General features: G+C 40.9%; 1 protein-coding gene across 2 annotated transcripts in view; it reads left to right on the top strand.

The window, feature by feature from the left end:
• Window positions 1-1,207: 1,207 nt before the first annotated feature.
• LOC148827988 (putative N-acetylated-alpha-linked acidic dipeptidase) overlaps window positions 1,208-15,647 on the top strand; it is a 79,452-nt gene continuing 65,012 nt past the window's right edge. Inside the window, exons 1-6 of one of the 2 annotated variants that reach the window (XM_088925397.1) lie at window positions 1,208-1,446; window positions 3,614-3,902; window positions 4,882-5,007; window positions 6,214-6,397; window positions 11,676-11,769; window positions 11,858-11,953. In XM_088925397.1, coding sequence (XP_088781523.1) covers window positions 1,241-1,446; window positions 3,614-3,902; window positions 4,882-5,007; window positions 6,214-6,397; window positions 11,676-11,769; window positions 11,858-11,953 — 995 coding nt within the window. In that variant the 5' untranslated portion in view covers window positions 1,208-1,240. The remainder of the gene's footprint in view (window positions 1,447-3,613; window positions 3,903-4,881; window positions 5,008-6,213; window positions 6,398-11,675; window positions 11,770-11,857; window positions 11,954-15,647) is intronic. The other variant, XM_088925398.1, reaches the window with a different exon arrangement.

Raw genomic sequence — 15,647 nt, 5'->3', positions numbered from 1 at the left:
GTCTTTATCGCTACACTACTCATGTCTCTGAGATGTACTGTACTATGCAACCTATGTACTGATCTCCGACGCCTTTTTGTTTAGGAAGAAAATGATAACTGATTAACTCACCTACAGTGCCCACAGCACTGAGAGAGAATGCTAACCACACCAGACATCTGGGCTACTTTTTTTTTTTTACAAGGGCAATGTCCTTAGCAGATTCAGTTTACTTGCAAGTGGTGACCGCCTGGCTGGTGCAGCTGCAGTCCATGACCCTTTCAGAGCACAAGCCTTTAAAACATTTAATGAAAATGCACCTTGAACAAACCCACAACCTCTTATCTGTCCTTTGTGGTGCCTTTGAGGCATACTTTAGTGGTTGCTACCATCTATTTATTTTTCATTTTTCAAGCTTGGCCATTTTAAATGTTCAAAATTTTGTCTAAGCAATTTAACCTTTTGACTTGAGAACCTTATTGCTGCAAAAGGTCATATTGACTTGGCTTGATGATCCTTCACAAAAAAAAGAGACTAAAAATATCCAGACCAAAACACAAATTACATTTTTTCAGCCTCTTTTTTTGTCCTGTGACTGAACTTTAAAAGAAATAACTGGAGCAAAAGTAATTAAAACCATGATGAAAAAAACAAGGCTATTGTGCACACACAACGGAATCATTTATTTTAGAAACCTACTGGTTCTTGTATGCTTGCGTCCTTATGGTACTGTTCTGCAGAGTATTTGTTCAATTATCAGACTTTTCACAATTTAATTGTCTCTCTTTCTAAGGGGAGCGATTCATTCTTGAATAGTGCGCACTGCCTACAAGTCACTTTGGCGCCATGTACTGTATAATAGCCCTTTATTACCTGACGTCAGAAGTACAAAACATGAAGTAAAACACTATGTATTTTACGTAACAATGATATATACAGTAATTATTTTAAAATGTCATTTCAAAATGTATTGTAAGTTTTTTGAAGAAAGTGGCCTATACTAGAAACAAGTTCCCATAATTATTTTACGAAGTTAAGTTTCTTAACATGAAACCACTTGAACTTTACTTAAGGCCAAGTGAGTAAAATCTGGAGACGCAAAGCTACATGTACACTAGCTTACTGTTTAACAACACCGCTAATATCTCTTGGACTTTGTGTTACAGCGAGCGGTGACATCAGAAACATATCTGGCTTGCTCGCTTGGTCTTCCAGCTCTGCCAAGAGTTGCGGCTTCAGCCCGGCCAGAGCGCTTGTGAAAATGGGTAGTCCGACGCGAAGGACCGCGGTCACTGCGGCAGCCTGCTCGGTGTTGTTCTTTATAGTGGGAATCTTAATTGGAAAGTTTGCCGGCGCTCCGGAACCCGTCCCCGCCTGGTTTCGAGGAATGAGCACCGACGGCGACAGCAAACTCACAGAAACACTCATGAAAGAAATCCGTACGGACAACATCCAGAACGATTTAAAGTAGGTCAACCATGCAGCGTCTTAAAACTTTTGACGGTGTATCCGGTTATATTTGTTGAAAGTGTGTTCGCGTGCACTTGAATAAGGCACACCCCAGTGAAATGGTAAAGCAGTAAAATACTTAAGCATTTAAGCAAAAAAAAAAAGTCAACTCGGTATTTTCAAGCAGCTCTCTTCCTTCACGTACAGCAGCATACCGCTGCGCTTGTGACTCCCGAGTCCCCAGCGATTTCTTGTCTGCTCAGAAAATGTTTTCTTACGTAAAAAATGACGTAAAATATTTGTTCAGTTCTATTAAAAAGGTTATTTGGTTTGTTTATTGTTGTAGTATTTTAAGAACAGACGCATCTTAAATATAAAATAATTTCTCAGATTGACATTTCAGTTGAAATGCGTCCATGGTGCTTCGAATGAATCACATACTCGTATATCAAAAAGCTTATTATGCGACAAGAAAACTGTTTTTTTCCCCCAACACGAGAAAGTTTGCATAATCATGAGAAAAGACTGACGTAGTCTTTTTGTGTTCATTTCTAGTCCCATAAGGAATTGTACCATGGTATACAGTATAAGTACCATGGTACTTCTACCATGGTGCATGTACTATGGTACTGTAAAAAATACCAGGGTACCGTACCATAGTACTGGTACCATAAATGTACCATGGTACAATTTCTTATGGGGTGTGTGACTTATACTGAGCCCGACACCGTGTCTGATAATTTAATATTGAATCGGTAACGATATTTGTGATGCAAAACAAGGTAGATAAGACATTCTTGGGTACTGTATATGTGAAATCGCAGGAACGCAGAATTCCAAGAATTCCTCATCTCGAAAGTCATGTGAAAGTACTCCTAGGTGTCCTTCTGTTTCTTACCCATTTAATACATTTATTTATTTTAAAGTAGGAGAAAACATGACGTAACCAGGGCTAAGGAGCAATACTGTCTGGGTGCTGAAGTCTCAGATTATAGCAAAGTAAACTAAATATGTATCGTAAATCACTTAGTAAACCCTAAAAATATTGTGCAGACCTAACTAGAGCAAACTTTCATAAGGGATCTTCCTCTGCTTGTTTTGAGGGCCTGTATAACTGTAGAGAGTGTAAATACACCTCCTGGTGAAGAAAGTAAGACATTTAAATTCTCAGAGCACAGTGTCTCCTCTCGGGGTACAACATTGCCCTCTGAAATTTTGTTCCTTGAGATAAATTTATTGTTGCCTTTCAGTCATCCATCCATCCGTTTTCTAACATCTTCATTCAGTTCTGGGTCGCAGGGGAGTCGGAGCCTATCCCAGAAAGCAATGGGGCACAAGGCAGGCCTTTGACTTACCTGAAGCTGTGATTGTAGCCAAGAGAGCGGTAAAAGGAAGTTATTAACTGAATCACAAGTCAGTCTCACACAGCTGTCTCTAGCCATCACAATTACAATACTAGCTACATACAGTGTACTGAACGCCAACGCCTTCCTTTGTCTTTCGTCTCAAGCATCCTGTAGCGGAGCTCGTTCGGGCACGGTGATGTCATCACCCTCCCTGCGGGTAGCAGGGACCTCAGCCGCCCGGGCTGGGGGAGGTCTCCTTTAGCTCACTCGGCTGGTTCCCTGTTGTGTTAAGCCGGAGACCCCGGTTCGTGCCCAGGTGTTGTGGGACGGAGCAGCGGGGGCACGAGACCGCGACAGTCGCAATCCCTCTTCTGCCTTGTCTCCTTACAGCTGCCCCCGTTCACTCCATCTGAAGGGAGTTCCAGCTTCCCTCTCCAGGAGGCTGCCCATTGACCAAGCGGGATACGCCAAACTGTTCTTGCCCAGTATTCCAAGCATTCACAAAGCATTCCATTCCTGGATGTTGTTTTCCCGAGTGAACTTCCCATGGAGCGAGATTTTATTACTGTGACGTGTCGAGGGTGTCATCAGAGGTGCGCAGACCTGTCCACTTGTCAGAGTCAATGAGTCTTGCCATCGGCCTAAACCACAGTACTACAGTACCATCCTCAGATAGGGCTAACTGCTGGCTTACTTCTCTCTACACTTTTCCTGTAGACACTGATGTACCTGTGGACACTCGAGTGCGGGTTTATGACATCGTTTCTGACTGTCTGCTTGATCTTTCTTCTCTTCTTTTTCGACATCTTGTGATTTGTGTGCCTGTGGGCGGGGAGCAGATACTTCGCACAGAAGCCACACATAGCTGGCAGCCCCAGAGAAGAAGAAGAGCTGGTCACCTACGTTTTTAGCGAGTTCAAGAAGCACCTGGACAGTGCTCGGATTTTCTCGTACAAAGTGTTGCTGTCGTATCCGAACGCCACCGATCCCAATTATGTGGCTGTGCAGCTGGAAAATGGCACGGAAGTGGAGGTGTCTGCCAAGGTGGAGAAGGTCCTAGGCCAAGACCAGGATGATTCGACGGTTGTTAATCCATTCAATGCTTATTCGAGACCTGGCATTGTCACTGTAAGTCTGCATTGTTCTGTATTGTACCTCCTGTGTACGTAAGTGGACAATTTGTGCTCTCTTCTTTCTATGCCTACCTGCACTGGGGTAAAGGATGAGTTAGCAGGCTAGTAATTTCAAAGTATTTTGCAACTTAAATGAGCCCTAGTATTTTTGACCTTTCTTTTGCAAGAAAGGCACTTATTTTTCGGTAAGAATCCCAGCAACACAGAGCCTATCCAGGAAGCACAGGTCACAGAGTGGAACCACACTCCTCACAGGACACACACAGTGAGAATGAGAGATGTCAGTTCACCTGGCCAGCCAGCATGTCACTGGGAGGTGGGAGGAAAGTGGATCACTCCTGAGTACCCAAGGGGACACAGCAGAAAACTGCACACAGAAAGTGCCCCCAGTCTGGACTCATTCCCAGGACACCAGAGATCTGAGGCAGCAGTACAAACCTCCATTCCACCATGTCACTTAATATCTTTTTATAAACTTGAATTAATAACTAGAACTAAACTTAAAGAATGAGTGTCAATATTTCCTGGAATCTAATTAAAAATTAAATTTGTCATAATGGCATAAAAGTGCCTTAAGCTATTAACATGAATTGATTAAGTAGATGGTGTAATTACGCACAATGTGAAGCCCAGCTGCAATCTATAAATGTTAGTGATGATGTGAGCATTTTCATATAGCAGCGTGAATCATATGAAATCAAAGCACTGAAAAGTCGTTGGGAAGTTAAGTGAAAATCATTGAAAACTATCTCTATTTTTTTTCCTCCAAAAAAGGCAAGTGCTTTTATTTAAATATGTTTGATTTTACTTGTCAAGAATTGAACAAAAAGCTGATAGATGTGATGCAGTGTAGTTGGTAATAATAGCATTTTTGTTGCATAGTGCATGAGCACTGTTTGAACATGCTGATTAAAATTTGAATACTTATTGAATTTGTGATTTTGCTGGTTTTCCCTGTGTTTTTGATGTCCTAGGGGGATCTTGTGTATGTCAACTATGGTACCATAGAAGACTTTCTGTACATGTCCAGAAACCTTTCTATGGATCTTAATGGAACAATTGCTCTTGCTCGCTATGGAAAAATATTCAGAGGGGACAAGGTATACTGTTTGTGTAAACCTGATTTAAACAGATCGTAATTCTTGTTACATTTTTACATACAGCTGCATTTAATTACATAAACAGGGTCCTAATATGATACTTCTTAATACTCTGTGATACTATCATACACTGTGGGTGAGGCGTTAGACCAAATCAACTCTACCACAATAAAATAATGAAAGGGTTAATGTCTAACAATGCCAGTATTTTATTCCCAGCCTGCTCAAATGGTGGTGTTACAAAAACTGGGGTAGGAGTGCAATCAAAAAAGAGGTAGTTAGGTAATAGTTAAATGTTTAAAATAATCAAAACATCCCTGATACCAGCTTCAGTATGAGCAGTTCTAAAAAGTTAAATAATAAAACTCCCACTAGTCAGGGAATATTGAGCACAGTCATGTGTCTGCTTTAATCTTCCATGAGGAATTTATTGGTAGAGAAATGAACAGACAATGAAATAAAAGATAAATATGAATTCCTCAAAATATCACTTACATAAAATATATATAAGACACACAAAATATTATTTAGTGACTGCCAATTACAATGGGAGTGAGTTCTGAGTACATCTTTTTGTCTCACATAAAATCCCTAATGCTGACAGCCCAAATCTGCTCAGAAGTGGGTGTTAACCTGCAAAATATTAGGTACGATTATTTTCATAAACAAACCAATCCTTCATAGGAGAGCCTGGCCACTAAACTGAGTCCAAAAAAGAGAAAAAACATTCAAACAAACAGGTCAAATGAGAGACTTTGTGACAGACTTTGCGAGATCTCAAATAGCTCCTCCATGATAAATCTAGTGCCTATAAAAACAATAGTGCCAGGTAGTTACTAAAGTGTAACTTGAGAAACTTTTTTGTACCTGGAGACAAATGAAACACTTCAGGGAAGTGTTGGCATGTTGGCAGTGGAGGCATGTTGATTTTTATTTGGACTTGTGTCTCCAGCAGTGTACGTATCCATCATTTGGGAAATTGTGCCCACAACATCATAAAATCAGCTTCTTCACAAACTTTCTCACTCTATTTTTACAAACGTGTAAAAACACAAACGTAGTTCATAGTAGTTTTTGTAGCAGTGAAACATATAAATCCACAATTGCGTAAACTCATCCAACTTTGATGATACGTTTTGTAGTGTACAAAGACGAGCTAAGAGTCAAAGGCTTGGCAGATTGAGGCCTTTTTAACTTTTTTTGTAGGTGAAGCATGCTGCTCAGTTTGGATGTGCTGGAGTGATTCTCTATTCTGACCCTGCTGACTACGCAGTAGGTGGGCATTGGAGAGTCTACCCTGATGACTGGTGGCTTCCTGGCACTGGCGTGCAGCGCGGTTCAGTTCTTCCGGTAGATGGAGACCCACTGACTCCTTTCTATCCATCAATAGGTAAGATAAGATCACTTTATTAACCACATAAAATAACTTGCATTAGGAATGGGTCTTTTCACATACTCCAGCTTGCTCTCCATGAGACACACAGACAGGTAGAGATAAGTTTATATGGCATTCCTGGAGCAGTTGGGGTTAAGGGTCTTGATCAGGAACCCAATGGAGTAGGATTTTTGTCAGCTGCAGGATTTGAACCGGCAACCTTCCAGCCACAGTTACAGATTACAGTTACAAATCCTTAGCCACAGAGCCACCCCTACGCCCTTTGGTCATAAAAGAAATCTTTCAGGTTTTTAAGTTTCCCAGTGTCACTTAGTGACAGAAGCACACACTGCTATCAGTGGCTTAAACTGCTGTTGCTATGCACTGGCTGAAATAGTGAAAATTCAGATTTTCCAAGCAGAAGCAGCACTAAAGGTATAGTTTAAAGGCTTGTTATGAGGATGCTGGTAAGTGACCAAGAAATACTTGGAAATGCAGCGTTTCAAAGGCTAGAGCAGTGCAGTTTCCAGGAATTATCTTGAAAGTTCAAGCACTTGGTGGTGTAATCTTCAGTTCGTGTAAAAAATGTATCCATAAGGAAACCTTATCAAAAGTGTAGAATATCTGTATGCAGTGACAAAGGTTCCATGCTAGCACTGAAGGTATTGCTTCACATCCTATTGTTTAAAATTGAACCTTTACCTGCACATTGCTTTCTCTCCTGTAGTTATGTTAGCAGTAGACTACTCCCGAATCACCTGAGAAATACGAACCAGAGGCATGTGGAAAGTGGATTTGTAAACAGGATCAGGAGGCACGTCTTGAAACAACTGGTTTTGGGAGTCTGGAATGAGCTTCCCAGCTAGGTTGTTGAAAGATGATCTAAATGGGCCAGATAGCCACCACTAATCCTATAGGGAATGCTCAAGTATTCAGGACACCAGTTAACTCCATACTCTTACAAACAGTGGAATGGGATCTTTAAAGAGCAATCAGTAAGGATTCAGAATAATGTCTCACTCTGCCTGTCTCTCTGCCTGTCATTGGTTTGGTCCAGAGGGAAGGGTGTCATCAACTGGTCCACCTGCGCCACTCAAGTAGGTGTTCCATTCCACTACAGACCAGGTCTAGACCTGCTTGGCTTCTGAGGTCTGGCAAGATCAGTCTATAAGGTGGTCATGCTTTTGTCAAAAAAAGAATGCACAGTGCATACATGATTGTTCTTTTTCTTAGGACTGATCCCCACTGTAACAAAACTCCTAACTACATTGTAGCTTTATCTACACAGGTGTACCCTGTCTAAATATGATACAACAAACACTAAAGACGTTCAGAGCAGACTTATCAAGTGCGTGCTCCTTGGTTTATCAACCCAACAATTCAGAACAGACACCCTCATAAACAGAAGCAAGTGAAAATTACACTTCAGTGCAGTTAACCAGTTTGCAATCACACGATTATCTGCAGCCAGTGAATTATTTACAGAGGTGCGGTATTAACAAAGGCCTTGAGGCAGACTCTTCGGCAGACTCTAGTGGTGTTGGTGTCACGTAGCGTCTTTCAGGACCCTATGCAGACAGCCCAATCCGGGGAGGAGACGAGGAACAGGGCTGTAGACAAACAGGGGGGCGTGACGAAGGTGCTCGAGGGGGGCGTGGTCCAGGCAAACAGTCCAAAGGGTGTTCGTAGGGAAATCTGTAGGGAGGCAAAAGTCCAGAGCCGGGTGGTCCATCCATGACAAAGACAAGCGAAGTTAAAAGCCGGAGCAGGATCCGGCGAAGGGTCGGGGGAATAAAAAAGAGTAACAGGGCCAGGCGCTCCCAGCCCCGGACCCGATGGTCAGGACGCTGGGGAAAAGGCCTGCCTTCGGACAACCCGGAAAATAGGCCAACCTTGTGGCGTCCGTCTTCCAATACTGAGCCCGGAACAGCGGGAGCGTCTGGCTTTTAAAGCGGAGACTGGAACAGGAGGCAGGTGCAGGAGATCAGGTCAAATGTGAAGGAGCCGGAGCGCCCTTAAGGGGGAGGGATTAGAGTCCTGACAGTCCGGTCCTTCTGCCACTACACCCTCTGAAAGGGCAATCTGTTCTCACCACCGAAGGTCATCGGAGGTAAATCCCAGTGTGCAGCGCTGATTTAGTGTCATGGGTCTATTTCCTTGTGTTTGATGTGCAAATAAAAATGCACAAACATTTGTGCTGCTTTATGTCACGGTGGGGTTCAGAACAGAAATATGTACTACTGTGTTTTTTCTTTCCATCTTTCTCTCACGGTACAGATGAACTGACCCAAATAACAGAGTGCATAAATATGTAAATTCTAATCAATCCCACTTTGACTGTGGGGGAAAAAATAAAAAGTATTAAAAATAAATGCAAGCATGCAATACAGATGACCTGATGAACTACAATGCACTTTGTCTTACATTTAATTGGGAAAAACAAGATCCTGTAGATATATTTTTCTAAGAACATAAGAAAGGTTACAAATGAGAGGAGACATTTTGACCCATGTAGCTCATTTGCTACTTAACGGGCTAATTGGTCCAAGATTCTCATCCAGCTGTTTCTTCAAAGTAGCCAGGGTACAGCGTCAAGCAACAAGACCTCAATGTTCTGGTTAGATTAAGTACATATTTCCCCTTATAATAAAGGAGTTCTCTGGGAAAGTAATTCGTTAGTTTACTTCTTCAGAGATCTTTAATGCATGCTGTGTGATTGCAGGATTTGCTAATGCATGCAAAACAGCCCAGCGTGAATTTGTGACCCGTCATGCAGTTCACACTGCTTAATGCCGGATGTGGCGGCTTCCTGATACCTTGTTAGAGGAACTTGTTTTCTTTTTTGTCAGGGTCTGCACCTTGAAGGAGATGGGACTTTTCTCTAATCATCATTCAGCGCTCTGCAAGTGCAGCTAAAAGTCGTAGGTCTGACACTATTGGGGGAGCCGTGTGGAGCAGAAATAATGATTTGTGCTGAAAACAGACAAATGTCACTGCAAGTTACACTTTGAACAGCTTTCATCTCAAGCTTATATATTCATATAATGCAGAACAGACAAGTTTTGGAGACACAGACAGCACTGGAACTTTATTGTGAATGAAAGAGTTGGTGTCGTATTACTGTATGTGGTGACTCTGAAAGCTCAATTCAAACAGCTTTTTAATTGTGCATACACACAAATACCTGTACAGTATATACTGTACATGATTATATGACATCTGTTCTTCATCTTCTGTATGCATGTCACTCCCTTTCAACTTTATTACCAATTTTAGGACCAGGGAGTACACAAGTACATCAGATGCTTGTGTGCCAGTGCCTTTCTGTACATATCAGTGTAGATTCTTAGTATTTTTGTTGCACTTGTGTTACAATATCCAAAGCTGTACTGGAACTCTCATAAGTGCAATGAAGTTGGAAGGAGTCTCATGACTGTAATACTCAGTCACATTGCATGCAAAGATCCCCTTGATCATTCTTGTAGTTGATGTGTGGTCCATGTAAGATAAGATCATTTCATAGAGGCATACTTGTAAAAAAAAAAAATCAATGTTTTTTACATATGAATTGTTTGTCCCATCCTATCATCACTAATTGAAAAGGTTCAAGGCTGCTTCACTCTGTTATTCTGGAGAGAGGATACAACACATTTGTAATTTCTCATCAACAATAGCCACTGCAACGCAACAATTATCAAAACACAGGACTCGAATGTTCATTGATGTCTAATGGATATGATTTGAAGACGGAGTGAAAGACCCCACAGGCATTCTGTTTGAATAGCATTTGTTGTCAGCAAGAATAGATACTGCTTCATTTTGTTCCCCACATCACCATTGTTTTAGTTCTTTTTATATGTATATGATGGATCTGCATCCTGCAAATATTCCTGCCTGTAAGGTAAAATAAGGACTATACATTAAAATAACCTGTTTGATAACCGGTTTACTGACAGATACTGTATTACTGTAGATACTGTAATAATCACTAGCATTGCTAGTAGTTCTGCAGATATCCTCTCTTGAAATGAGGGTGATTAAGTGAGAACATCTGAATTGAAGCATAAGTTCCTAAAATCCCATCCAGCTTCTTCACAAGGGGTTGATCTTAAAATCTCATGCAGGTGCTTCATGAGGGATCTCAGGGGACTGTTTCTAAAGTGTCATCCATCTGTTAAAATGTATTACGTGTGGTGATCATGAAATCTCCTCCAGCTGCTGAATGAAAGATCCCATAGTCAGCTTCAGCAACTTGGCCTGGTGGATTGTTTCAGTTTCTGCCATAACAGTTTGTGTTGAATGCTTCCTTCTTAGGTGCTGTCTTAAATACATCTCCTGTTATACTCTCATAAAACCTGCAAAGTGCAAATCATTTGTCTGGGGGGCTTCTTACATTATTAAAGTGTGAATGTTATAGCTCATCTTTGAATTATTCCATCCCCAATAATAACAATAATAATAATAATAATAATAATAATAATAATAATAATACTGCAAGAGATGTGTTTGTGTTATTGTCTGTGTGGCTTTTTCTCTCATTTGATTATAGCAAAGCACGTACAGTAACCAGCAGAACGAATTCAGGCACTTGTTTGTAGTTTGCTCCCTTTATGTAATCAGGCACTAACAGGATGTTTTCTCTCTCTTTTTTTAAATTATGTACAGTAAGTGCTCTAGATACAGACAAGCACATTGTTTTAATAGTGAGCTCCATTGAAATTTCCTGGAAGCTGAAGATCTTAATAATTGCTCGTGATGTTTGTTTTGTCAATTTAGCCTTAAAAACAATAATGGATTTCTCATTTGACATGCTTTATTTTTTTTTCACTTTAAAAGCATTTTTAAAATACATTCAGAATGGGCAATTATTTTTTTCCCATTGTTAATGTTAACGACCACCATGCTGGTACTCAGCCACAAGTCCCAGAGCAGAGAGGTGTGTGTTGTCAGGCCACCTGCTTCTGTATGTCAGGACCTCAGAGCACAGCCAGCAGAGCTTGTATGCGGGATGGAGGGCTGAGACAGCCCACACCAGAGCTGGAGCAGCCATCCTGCAGGTTACTGAACAGGGCTAGAGCTGTGAGCTGAGGGGTGAGACAGCAGTTCCCAAGCCAGCTAACAGCACCAGCTGTGGGGACACAATGGTGCATGTATTGTGTGCAATGTATAATTGAAAAAGCTTCTTTTTTTTTGCTCTTTGTTTTTAACTGTTCATACTTGCAAATGTTCAGTATCGAAGGGACAATTCGTTTTTAAAATCAGTACTGTCGTTGTTATTTTACTAAATCTGCAGATTCTGCCTACTATCTGGATCAGAAGGAGATATCTGTCTTGTCAGCTATCCCCGTGACTCCAATTGGCTACGATGATGCCATCAGATACCTCAGGTATTGCTTTAGTGGTTGAATTACCAGTATTTGTTGTCATTCCAATGTCCAATGAATGAATGAATGAATGAATGTTCCCGCTCTCCAGGCTGCTGGCCGGCCCGGAAGTGCCCAGCACGTGGAGAGGGCGGCTCAATGTGACGTACCGACACGGTCCAGGCTTTACAGCACCTCACGACAACAGGTACGCCAGCGGTTCGGAAAGGGGGGCACAGCCCTCTCTTCCTTTCCCTGCCCGGGTTCGGAAGTGCAGCGCTCCGCTAGCCCCTGCCGTTGGCCTCACGTGGTTTGGAGGCTTGCACAGGCTCTCGGGGCGCTGGGACACGGAATCAAATGAAACCAAGACAGCATCTCACGCGGGCTGCTCTCATTTCCCGTCCTGCCATTGCCTTCTTGGATGGGGGGAGATGGGGCTTCCTGTCCGTTTAGACCACTCAGACAAAGCTTCAATTAGTATGTGGAACTGTGATTTTCTCATTGGTTAATAAATGACTTTAATTTAAAATGCATACATGACAAAACGAAAGCCAGCCTGCCTTTCGTTAAAATTTTGAATGTTAGAGCTGGTGGCTTATCTGCTTGAAGAAACTGCTCTGGCCTTGTTTGGATTGAACGGTGTGAAGTGATGTGTAGCACTGTAAAGTGATCTACTGTAACATGTACATTTGAAGATTAATAGTGTCAGTAATGTAATTCTTGGGCGCTCGGCTCATTTAGCAGCAGGGCAAATGCAAAGACAAGGTGATGCTCTTTAGAGATGTAAATGCAATTCTTGTCGAGGGTGTTGTATTTGTGGAAGATTGAGGTGGAAAGGGACAGCAGTCAGGGTTGCCATAGCAACACAGAGGAGGTATTTTTCCTGCTCAATATCAGCTTTGAAAATTGGAAGGAAAAGTGCTGCTTGATAAAGACCCTTAAAAAACACATAGTTATCCCTCCTCTGAAAAACAAGGGGTGTACACAAGAGACGTGAAATTGCTTTTTGTGCTTTTATACTATCATGGTTTGGAGCCATGCCCAATTTTAATTCTTGCAGTGAAAAGACTGTTAGACCTTCACTTAACTACATTACAGAAGAAAACCAAATAGATTCACATTGACAGTCAGAATCTGCTCCCTAATGTATTTTCAGCTACAGCACATAGATCCTTTGAAAAAAAAGCAAGGAAAGAAAGGTTACCTTGAAGAAGGATCTCTGAAACACTGCAGCGCCGCTGATCTCATAGGGTGATTCAAATATAGTATGATGTACCGAAGTATGTTCTCACATACAGGATTGTCTTCCGCCTGACTGTCACAGATAGTAACAATATTTTCATAATTTGAGGAAGATACACCATGTCAGTGCAAACGCATTGAAAATTCATATCCTTACTTTTTAAATTGCTCAAAAGGACTGCCTTTTACATTCAGACACATACTGCAATTCACCGATGCTTTATGCAGGAAGGTGAACGATCTTGTTCTTCCAATACCAGTTCTACATCTTCGAGGAAGCATCAGCACAGAAAACATGACCTTTCTAGTATCCCCAGTGGGAAAGAACTTGTGGATTTAGATCACAGAGGAGACCAAAGCAGTCCCTAAGGTTCAGTTCAGGTCCCTGATCAACTTTCTTTGCTCAGTCTCCATTGAATTTCCACTCTGATGAAAATCCTTCCAAGATGAACACTTTTATTCACACTGTCTAACTCCACCAGGAGCAACAGCTGTTGTGTTGGGTTGTCAGACACCAGCTTTTAAAATGATGCATTCTAACCCCCTTTTCAGCTTGAAAAACTGGACTCCTAACGTCTGACTTCTCAGATAAGTAAAAAACATTAAGGTGTGTGCGATATAAATGCTGGCAAATGGTCTTTCATGGTGTGAACGTTGCCAATAGCAAAAGAAATTGTCTGGTCATTATCTTTGCGAATTGCCTCTATTTCTAATCAAAGAATCATGTTTTTCATAAGAGCAAACCATTTGGCCATCTGGCTCATTTAGCTCACTTGAATTTCGGTAACTACTGTAACTATTCCCTGGATCTCCATCAACATTTTTTAAAGGATGCTTCAATAACATGACTGGTTAGCTTGTTCCAAACTCCTACAGCCTTTGCCATAAAGGGGCTCCTATTCTTGAGTGGAGTGTCCACTTGTGTCCTCCGGTTGGTACCTCAGTGTTCATTGAATGCATGAGTATGTGTGTTATTATACACATACATATCTACACTTATGTGTGGGTGTAAGTAAATAAATCAGATGGCAGGTTTACTTAAGGACAAATAGTAAGATTAGAAGTATTTACTGTAGGAAGTATCTGGGGCTAGCTCATATAATGTCAATATATTCACAGCAAATCACCTCAAATTGCTTTGAAACTAGTTTATATTTTTTCAAATTGCAAAATATATTAACATGGATTAAAATATTTTGTTTAAATTGATGTACCGGTATTAGATTTTTTTTTGCTTAACCAGCCAAGCATGTTTATCCCCAGTTTGTCCTTTGTTAACAGTTTTCTTGTGTTTTATTTTTTTTCTATTTGAAGGAGATGGATTTTGCTAGTCCTAAATTTTGGTTTGACACTTTCCATTCAAGAAAACAAAATGCAAAAAGATTTACATTCTCATTAACTTTCTGGAACAGTTTGCTGCAGGAATGTATCGGTGTTCTCTTCATTAAAAAAAGTTTCCTCTGTGGAATGGCATGATAATGTTGATCTAAAGCTTCCATTTCCTTAAGTTAGGATATTTGAGCTGATAAATGTACTGCATGGTAAATTGCCTTTTCAATTTCTTAGCAAGAAAGATTGCTGTCCTAATTAAAATGCAAATTACATAGTACCCATTTTTATTTTATTTACAAAATACTGCTTATAAGAACTGGTGTGTTAGCATAGCCTCATTTATGTGCTTTAATCTCTACTTACAAAGTTCTAACAAGAAGTAGAAACATTTTATTTCTAAAAGATTAAAATGTAAAATAAGATGCTAAATTATGTCCCTTTTGGAAATATCATGGACATTGCAAAAATCAAAAGAACCAAATGATGACAGCAGAGCTTATTAATAGCAAAAGCTATGTATACTGTATACTGTATCTGTGCTGCTGTGTTTCAAGGACACCTATGCAATTTAAGATGTTATTGCCATGAGTCAGAAAGTTCAAGTGGATTCTTCAAGATTGGAGTTTGTCCATAAGCCAAATTTAATTTGAAACTGTTATTGTACGGGTAAGGTAAAGGTCTGGGTATGGGTAAGGTAAAGAATCAGATGTCAGGATTGTGAGATCATGTTACAAAGAAAACAATAAGTATGTTTCAGAAAGTGAATGGGAGAACTCTCATCTGTCCTCTGACTTTTAGCCCTTAAAATGATAAATAAACGAACCATTTAGGACTTGTGAGATTTGAAATTGTTTGTAAAACCCTTAGACCTGCTGGTTAAAAAAAGCTCCCCAAAAAAAGCAGGATTTTCAGTGGCGTGCATTCCGCATGACGCCTTTCAGGAAACAAGGTTTTGTGAGCTCCAGCGGTCAGCGGTTGAGTTAGCAAGATGTGGCAATGAGGGTGAAAAAGGTCACCTTCACTTCTGTCTGGAAAACTGTAACTGACAGAGGAGTGTTTCACCTTTTCCGAGTGCTACATCTGGCAGTGACAGATCCAAGCTGTAGCATGAAATGCTGCAGATTACTTAGCAAGAAAGCACAGACAATTTACTGAAGGACAAGCAGCAGTTCTCTCATTTGGAGGGATTATTCAAATACACAGATATATTCCAGATTGCGTGTGTGGAGGATAAGGACAGGTTGTCAAGCGAGAGGAGTGTTTCTTTTTATACTGAGGGGTGATTGAGCCTTCCTATCCCTTTAGTGTATGAGAACATGTTTGAAATG

This window comes from Atractosteus spatula, chromosome 9 (genome assembly GCF_055471065.1).
Source record: "Atractosteus spatula isolate fAtrSpa1 chromosome 9, fAtrSpa1.hap1, whole genome shotgun sequence".
Taxonomy (NCBI): Eukaryota; Metazoa; Chordata; class Actinopteri; order Semionotiformes; family Lepisosteidae; genus Atractosteus; species Atractosteus spatula.
Note: the sequence above shows the minus strand (reverse complement) of the source record. Positions and strands in the feature narration are given on the sequence as shown.